General features: G+C 57.3%; 3 protein-coding genes across 3 annotated transcripts; 2 read left to right on the forward strand and 1 right to left on the reverse strand.

Annotated features, from left to right (window-relative positions):
• Positions 1 to 1,716: 1,716 nt before the first annotated feature.
• VDBG_01124 (septin-11) lies at positions 1,717 to 4,150 on the forward strand (the record flags this gene model as incomplete). Its single annotated transcript, XM_003009395.1, has 4 exons — positions 1,717 to 1,724; positions 1,821 to 1,903; positions 2,171 to 2,637; positions 2,691 to 4,150. 4 exons carry the CDS (start codon positions 1,717 to 1,719, stop codon positions 3,330 to 3,332), a joined length of 1,200 nt encoding a protein of 399 aa, XP_003009441.1.
• Positions 4,151 to 4,451: 301 nt separating this feature from the next.
• Positions 4,452 to 6,131, reverse strand: VDBG_01125 (conserved hypothetical protein; the record flags this gene model as incomplete). The annotated part of the gene is made up of 3 exons (XM_003009396.1): positions 4,452 to 4,818; positions 4,983 to 5,467; positions 5,571 to 6,131. 3 exons carry the CDS (start codon positions 6,129 to 6,131, stop codon positions 4,452 to 4,454), a joined length of 1,413 nt encoding a protein of 470 aa, XP_003009442.1.
• Positions 6,132 to 6,824: 693 nt separating this feature from the next.
• Positions 6,825 to 8,389, forward strand: VDBG_01126 (RNA-binding La domain-containing protein; the record flags this gene model as incomplete). Its single annotated transcript, XM_003009397.1, has 3 exons — positions 6,825 to 6,904; positions 7,068 to 7,511; positions 7,586 to 8,389. 2 exons carry the CDS (start codon positions 7,209 to 7,211, stop codon positions 8,387 to 8,389), a joined length of 1,107 nt encoding a protein of 368 aa, XP_003009443.1.
• Between the last annotated feature and the right edge of the window lie 283 nt (positions 8,390 to 8,672).

Consider the following 8,672-nt stretch of genomic DNA (forward strand, 5'->3'; position numbering starts at 1 on the left):
ACGATGTTTATAGGGGTATTTGTTAGGCCCTCGTATGATTGAAAGTCCCTTCTGGCGTGGCGCTCGCGGGCAAGGTACACCGAGGTGGTCAAGTCCCCATCCGTGCTTCCATCCAGTGGGAGTGGGCGGGTCCCTTCTCATTAAGGTCGACATCAAGCAGCCAACCACCGAGCTCGCATCCGAACCACCCAAGGCACGCCCCCCCCGTCTAGAGGCCGGCATCCTTGCCTCTAGTCCTGAAGAGGCCTAGCGCGTCTCAAGCCCCTATTGCTGGTGGAAAGCAACGGCCACCTAAGCCGCCGTAGGAAGGGACGCTTGGGACGGCAAGAGGTACTGGGCCACTGAAACGGGGTCGCACAGCCAAATCTTTCTAGTGGCCGGCCACCTCCTACGCACTCTCTGCCTTAGGGACGCTGGGTCCACGTCCCCTTGCTCGAGCCGCTCCCTGTCATCACCTCGACCTAAATTTCCCATCTCCTTTCCTCCCAACCCCAAGGACGTTCGTTCGCCATCACGACCTCCATCCCCCTTTGAGGCTGCCTTCCCCCATCATTCATACTGCCGCATCTCGCCAGTATTTCTTCCTTTGATACCACCGAGCGTCGTCGAAATCGCCAGAGCCCTTCTTCCAGAGAAGTCCTGCGACGCCCCTGACACGCGACTTCACACCACGTTTTAGGTACGTGCAATGATTTTTCCTGGATTCGCTCAAATGCTGGATTTGAGGCGGGCAACTACACACCACGGAAGCAAGAATGGATCAAGCTTCTCGCGGGTCGCATCTCAACGCGGCGCGGTCCTGTCGTTGACGCGAAGCTGCCCTCCCGTGTGATTGAATGGTCATCGATGCTTGCTCCCCCCTTTTCTGGCTTTCTTGCAATGCCCATCAAACCGCCCAGGAGTCATCAATCGTCGCTGACTTTCTACTGCACAGAACCTACCATTCCTTCCCTAGGTACCACGTATTCGTGAACAGCTCCAACTCCCGAGCTCTCAATAATGGGTAAGCGCATTTCTCTCCTGAGCAGCGTGATGCATTGGAAAGGAAGGCAAGAGGAACTGCATTCGATCACCGGGCAAGCATGACCCTCTCAACCGAATGCAAAACGTGGCCTACATCTCGCCCCCGGCCTTGAATCAGGCCCCTCGAATGTTCTCCCAACAACGTCGACACCACGCGCTCTCATTACGGTTTTCGAATAAACCCCCATCTACCATTTTCTTGGGTGTCTACCTTTTTGGTCCTTTATTGGTAGACCAGAGATTACCCTCTTTTTGGAAGCACGCGAACAAAACACACGAAAAGCCCCCCAATACCCACCCAGAAACTCTCTAGCATTCAATGGCGATGAGAATGGTCGAACACGTCAAGGCCCGAGCACGAAGTGTCCACTTAGACAAGAGCAACAACAACAGCTCATTATGGGCCAGCCGGTCAACACCCAGCCAAGCCATCATATCTCCTTCGAGAAGATCCAGTAGCCTGCCAATCAGCAAGGACGACACCGTTGGCTCGCGGCCCTCTTCAGCTCAGCCAACGGTTCGTCACTACAGGAGCATGCTCTATGTTGATGCTCCATCCATCGACGCCCCCGGGGACACGATTCCAGACGAGTTCTTCCAGGACCTTTTCGATGCGGTTGTGAAGCCGCCCAAGCCCGAAACGGAACATCTCGTGAAAGCAAAGGCAATGGCCGACCACGACCTTGGCCATAAATGTTTGCGTTAGCACAGTCTCCTTTGCCTTCCTGCACGACTGCAGCACAATGAACAGCTTACCATAGTTTATGTCGATTGATTGCTAACATTTTGGCTCATAGCTTCTTCCAACGCATCTCCCGCCGTGTCCCCCCCGCCGCAACGGGCCGCCGCGGTTCCCGCCCCCTTGGCCGCCGCGCCTCCAGTAAGTGACACTGGGCAATCTAAGCGCGATCGCTCCTTCTAACTCTGGCTTTAGGCGCTGCTCCCAGTGCTTCCCCGGCCGCTCAGTCTTCGAGCGACCTCCGCAACATCGTTCGCCGCAAGTTGACTGGCTACGTTGGGTTCGCCAACCTGCCCAACCAATGGCACCGCAAGAGTGTCCGTAAGGGCTTCAACTTCAACGTGATGGTCGTTGGTATGTGGTTTGTATACTTCTGTGTAAAACACTCAACTGACCTGGAATCTCAAGGTGAATCCGGACTCGGCAAGTCGACTCTCGTGAACACACTCTTCAACACCTCGCTCTACCCTCCCAAGGAGCGCAAGGGACCTAGCCTCGACATTGTTCCCAAGACTGTCTCCATTCAGTCTATCAGCGCGGACATCGAAGAAGCTGGCGTTCGGCTGCGCCTGACTGTTGTCGATACCCCTGGTTTCGGCGACTTCGTCAACAACGACGAGTCCTGGCGCCCGATTGTCGACAACATCGAGCAGCGATACGACGCCTATCTCGATGCTGAGAACAAGGTGAACCGCATGAACATCGTGGATAACCGCATCCATGCTTGCGTGTTCTTCATCCAGCCTACTGGCCACTCCCTGAAGCCTCTGGACATCGAAGTCATGCGCCGCCTGCACACCAAGGTCAACCTGATTCCCGTCATTGCCAAGTCTGACACCCTGACCGACGAGGAAATTGTTAGCTTCAAGGCCCGCGTAAGTTGCATATGCATTCCAGTTACACCGCCACTTAACTAACCAGCACCCAGATCCTCGCCGACATCAAGTACCACGGAATCCAAATCTTCGAGGGCCCGAGGTACGAGCTCGATGACGAGGAGACCATTGCCGAGAACAATGAGATCATGTCCAAGGTTCCCTTCGCCGTGGTTGGTGCTGGTAACGAGATCACCACCGCCGACGGTCGCAAGGTTCGTGGCCGTGCCTACCCCTGGGGTATCATCGAGGTCGACAATGAGGAGCATTGCGACTTTGTGAAGCTTCGCCAGATGCTCATCCGCACCCACATGGAGGAACTCAAGGAGCACACCAACAACACACTCTACGAGAACTACCGTACCGACAAGCTCATCGCCATGGGCGTGTCCCAGGATCCCAGCGTGTTCAAGGAGGTCAACCCCGCTGTCAAGCAGGAGGAGGAGCGTGCGCTGCACGAGCAGAAGCTCGCCAAGATGGAGGCCGAGATGAAGATGGTCTTCCAGCAGAAGGTCACCGAAAAGGAAAGCAAGCTCAAGCAGAGCGAAGAGGAGCTCTACGCTCGCCACAGAGAGATGAAGGAGCAACTAGAACGCCAACGGATGGATCTCGAGGAGAAGAAGCAGAGGATCGAGAGCGGTCGTCCCATAGAGGGCAAGGAGACCAAGAAGAGGGGAGGCTTCTCGCTCCGCTAAGGTGGTCAGCGCCCCTTGACGTTGCCTTTCGCCTACTCGCTTCTTCCACGACCCCATGTTTGAGTACCCATGATGCCCATACACACAAAGCTCAATGCGCCTCTTTGTCAGATTCTATTCTTGTCTTTTCTTACCACCGCCCTTCTCTCGACCTCTTTTTTTAATCACACTCTCGCAAGCTTTCCTTTAATCAACGGCGACCCTTCATCGTCATCCAAAAGTCTTTCCATGAAGCAGTCAAGCAGTGGGTTAATGCAGGCTATGAACGGAAAGACAAAATCCAGAAAAGATTGCAGATTGCGGATCGAGCTTCTGCGAGGCCACGATCATGACGACTAGGAGTTCTTGGGGCACTTTAACCAGCGACACTGTTTTTGTCCTGCCCTTCGTGGTGGAGGGCGAAGCAAGAGACGCTGCGGAGAAGCAATAGCTGGACAGCAGAGGCAAACTGCCGTAGCAAAGGATCGAAATCTTGTTCTTTTGACGGAACGGTTTCGCCACCCATCTCGGGTTTCTCTTAATATGACGGCACTCTCAATACCCCTGATACCTTTGGAGCCTTGTTTTATCCCTTGCAGTTCCTATAGGGCTCCTGTCGTTGCGTAGCGCTGCACGGCTTGTTTGCGACTGTTGTGTTTGTATTCTAGTCGGATAAGGCTATAGAGGTGCGGAGGTGTGGAAGATGGGAAGGGTTTTGGTCAGTCCATTGTGCGTCTGACGAGAGCTGTCCTCCGGTCCCTTAGCATGTCATTTCCCTTGCAGGTATTCTTCCTTACTTAGTTACTGGTTTCGTCTGCGAATTGAAGATCAGTTTCCTGAATTTGATCACCTTGACGAGGACGTGTGCCTCACGAATTGTCATGCATATGCTCTTCGCCCAACACTACAAGTGACCTGACCCTACGACGCTAATCACGAATAAAAGTGTTGATGATAATACATTGAGACTACATTTTGACCTTCTACATAGTTACTCCAATGTTGTACACGCCGTGATGGTGGCTGTGCAGCCAATACTCTGTCACGAGCCACGTGGGCCGGTCCACATCCCCTCCCACGTATCAACAAGAACCGGCCTATATCGCTCAAGCTCTACTAAATGGAACGCTGAATCTCGTTCTAACGCCTCCTGAGATACCAGTTGAAGGCCAGCTGGTTCTGGTCGATGGGGAAAGGGGTGGGGACCTCAGCCTCGCCGCGGCGGGCGACAGGGTGGCGGAGGTAGACGGCGGCGCAGATGTTCTGATTGACCTCGAGGTAGCGGGGGATGAAGGCAAAAGGGGCGATGTAGCGGCGCGGCTGCCAGGGGGTGAGGTAGGGTTTCGTCTCGTCGACGGGGTTCTCGGCGTCCTCGGCGAGGAGGCGCGCGAGGGCGTCCTGCTCGGCCTTGGTGAGGGTCTGGAGCTCTTGCTCCCAGGTCTGGGGGGTGGGCTCAGCGGTGTCGACGACCGCGGGCGTCGGCGGGCGTCGGGCATCCGCCTTTGGCCTGTTTGGGCGTGGTCGAGGTTTGAGGCCCCTTGAGGATGGTGGCGAGCTGGGTCATGACCGAGTCGCGGGAAGAGGTCGGCGTCCGGGTCGAGAGCCGCGCCGTTTCTTTGTCCGAGGCGAGAGATGGCGCGGCTTGGCCTCGGAGAAGGAAAGAGGCGGGACGCGCTGTTTGTGCCTTGGCGCTCATCTTTGTCCTGGCCGTCCTTGAGCAGCGTCTTGGCATCCTGGATGAGACTGGCGGCTTGTGGCTGTGCTGAGCGGCGCGCTCGTCCTCCGTCATGGGCTCGCCGTCCTCGCCGAAGCATGCCGGCCGCGTCGGCATCGGTGGCCGCAGCCTCGACGGAGGCTTCCGACTCTGCCTCGACAGCCGTCTCGCCTGCGGCCTGCTCTGAGGCCTCGGCCGAGGGGCCCTCACCGCCGCCGCGGTCGCCGGCCTTGAGCTTGTCGGCGAGCTCCTGGCGCTTGGCGGCGCGGAGGGCGGCGTCCTTGGCCTCGGCGGCGGCTTCTCGCTCCTCACGCTCCCGCAGGAGCTTGTCGAGACGCGCAATCTCTTGGGGGTTCTTGGGCTTGCCGGTGGCGTAGAGGACACGCTCGACATCGACCTGGAACATGTCGCCGGGGTTGAGGAGATAGCCTGGGGATCGCATCTAAAGGTGAACAGAAAAAAAGAGTCAGATGATGAGAGCCTGATAAATTGGTTTGGTACGAGAGAGAGAGAGAGAGATAGAGAAGACAGAGAGGAATGCGTACCAGTTGACCATTGACCCTGACGGCGCCGTGGATGCAAAACTGTCTCGCCTGCAGAGTGCTGCTCGCAAACATCGCCCTGAAGATGGCGACTTCCAACCGCCTCTCCAGTGGAGCGTAGGTCATCTGCATATAGGGGGTCATTTGTTTGGCGACGTCGTTCGTCTTGATCCAGATGTCGTCATTTTCGACCACACGTTTGGCAGATATGTGGTGAAAGGTACCGGACCTCTCGTTGTTGGCCTCATTTTCGAACCTGCGGCGGCGGGCGTTCCATGATTTCGAGAACTGGTCTGCCGAGACGGCGGGCCTGGGGTCGTTGGGATCGAGGTCCCTGCCGGAGCCGCGGCCGGCAGCCTGTTCAGAGCCGTCGTACCGGGCGAGGTAGGCAGGATCGATGTCGACGGTGCCGAGGAGGCGACGAGAGAACATGCGCTCCCAGTCGCCCTCACGCATGGTACCGCCGTGATAACCACGGGTGAGAGACTTGGCTGCCCATTTTTGCTGGAAAAAGGTCCCTGATCTACGGTTTCTCGAGAGCTGCATACGAGCTAGGTTGTACATGTTGAATTTGTTCCATGACATGCGGACTCTCTATTAAAGGACTGCGTTAGCGGCGGTCATGGCTGCTCATATCAGAAGCGCCAGCATGGCGAGTGATCAAGGGGGGAGAGCGGGAAGCGAGAGAAGGTGCTCTGGGGCATGCTCGGGACGGGTTGTCACGTACAGGCTTTTTCAAGCTGTAGAATCTGGGGCGTCGGGCTCTCATGCTGGCGAATTGGGCCTCGGGGCAGTGTCGATGTGCCTTGAGGTATGCTGGGCGTGCAGGCTTCGCTCGAGAACCATGCGACGCGGCATCCAAAAAATTGGTGATGGTCTGGCGTGCAGCACCCCCGAGACTCGTGGTCACGTGCGATTCAACTATCAGTCTCCGGCTGGTCCAGCTTGGTGCACCAGCTGGCAACGGGATGCCTTATGTCAGCAAACTGTGCTTGGGTTCCTCTTTCCCTGAGCTGAGACGAGACAGGCTCACAAGTTTCTGCGACCCCACTTGCCCGCCTTGCGATGTGGGGCTTGTACACGGGTGCTGCAGGCGGTGTGGAGTTCTTGCGTGCGGCAGAATGGAAAGCTCCTGCCTCTGCAGGACGCCTGGCGCCTGCTGCATGCAGTTCAGCGCATCGCGCAAAAAAAAACTCCATCCAGACTCGATTAGATCCAGTCTACCTTCTTCACCTACCTACCTACCTACCTGAGGTACTCCAATGAGCATTGCCAATTGACCCTGTAGAATCTTGGACCACTCTACACACAGTTGCTACGACAAGCTTCGATCTATTGTATGTCTCTGTCCTCACCCCATCGACGTGCATCCCAACCTCTTCACGCCGCTGCTGCTTTACCCCGCCACCATCCAAAGTCCCCTGTCGTTTTCCGTTGCTTCACCTACCTTGCACCCGCAACTTTTGCTTGGCCGGTTACTCACACTTTTTCTGCTGTCAGACACAACACACGCGACTTACCTTTGTGCTACCAACTACTTCTATCTCGACGCCATTTCTCCTGCGCCCAGAGTGTTCATCTTCAATCACATTCAAACACAAAATTTACAGAGTTCGATCCCGAAATTGCACAACCACGACCATGAGCGCCGTCGCTGAGCCTACCAAGGCTGACGAGGTCCCCAAGACCGACGAGGCTGTTCCTGCTGTCGAAACTGCCGCCGAGACCGCCCCTGTCGAGGCCGCGACCGAGAAGACCGACGAGACGGTTGCCGCCGCCGACAAGCCTGCTGAGCCTGAGGCCGAGGTCGCTGCCGCGACCACCGAGGAGCCCAAGATCATCAAGACCAGCGCCCAGCACGATCAGCGCGACAGCCGCAACAACAAGAAGTTCGATGCCTCTCTCCTACCCGAGTCGGATGATCCCAGCCAGATGCGTCGTCAGGTAAGTTTGGTTCCTCCCGGCGCGCGACCACGTTTCCTAGAAAACCCCGACCGGTTGGCTAACTGCATGTCCAGGTCGAGTTTTACCTCAGCGATGCCAACCTCCCTTCAGATGAGCACCTCTGGAACCTCACTGGTGGTCCCGAGAACAAGCCCGTTGACGTCAAGCACATTCACAACTTCAAGCGCATGCGATGCTACCCCAACTACGCAACGCTTGTGAGCGCGCTCAAGGAGAGCACCGTCCTCGAGGTCATCGGCGAGGAGGGCGAGGAGCAGGTCAAGCGCAAGGAGCCCTACAAGCTCACCGTCGATAAGAACGACGTTACCAAGCGCGCTGTGTATGTCAAGGGTTTCGGTGACGAAACCCCCAAGACCCAGTTCGATCTCGAGGATTTCTTCACCGAGCACGGCGGCGATGTCGCGGCCGTCCGTCTCCGTCGCACAGACGAGAATCTCTTCAAGGGCTCCGTCTTTGTCGAGTTCAAGACCGAGGAGGGCGCCAAGGCCTTCCTGGCTATCGAGCCCAAGCCCAAGTACAACGGCCACGAGCTGAAGATCATGTCCAAGGGCGCCTATGTCGCCGAGAAGAGCGGCATGATTGCTCGCGGCGAGATGCAGCCCAGCGCCTCGGCTAGGAAGTTCTGGGAGGGCAAGGGTGGCAAGTCCGGCAAGACGAACGGTCGCGGACGTGGCGGTCGCCCCAACGGCGGCGACAAGGACGACTGGAAGAGCCGCCGTGACCAGGATCAGAAGGGCGGCTTCCGTGGAGGCCGCGGTGGCAGGGGAGGGCGTGGCCGCGGTGGACGTGGCCGTGGTGGTGGTCGCGGTCGTGGAGGTTTCCAAGACCGCGGTGGCCCGCGACAACTCGCGCAATGATGAGCGCAACGCGTACGTACATCTCCTCGTTATGTCTTGTCGAACTCCGACTAACATGTCTCTTCCCGCAGTGCCCAGCCCACGATCCAGGCCACCACCAGCGAGGGCAAGCCCGTCAATGACAACGGAAAGCGCGGGCGTGAGGAGAACGGCGAGTCTGGCGCCCCCCAGGCGAAGAAGGTCGACACTAAGGTCTAGATGCTGCGAGGGCGCGGCGCATGATACCAGGGATGCTCTGTAGCATGGTTCTCGGCGTTTGGTAGGCTTTAGTTACGGGACTGAA

This window comes from Verticillium alfalfae, genomic scaffold, assembly GCF_000150825.1.
Source record: "Verticillium alfalfae VaMs.102 supercont1.1 genomic scaffold, whole genome shotgun sequence".
Lineage (NCBI taxonomy): Eukaryota > Fungi > Ascomycota > Sordariomycetes > Glomerellales > Plectosphaerellaceae > Verticillium > Verticillium alfalfae.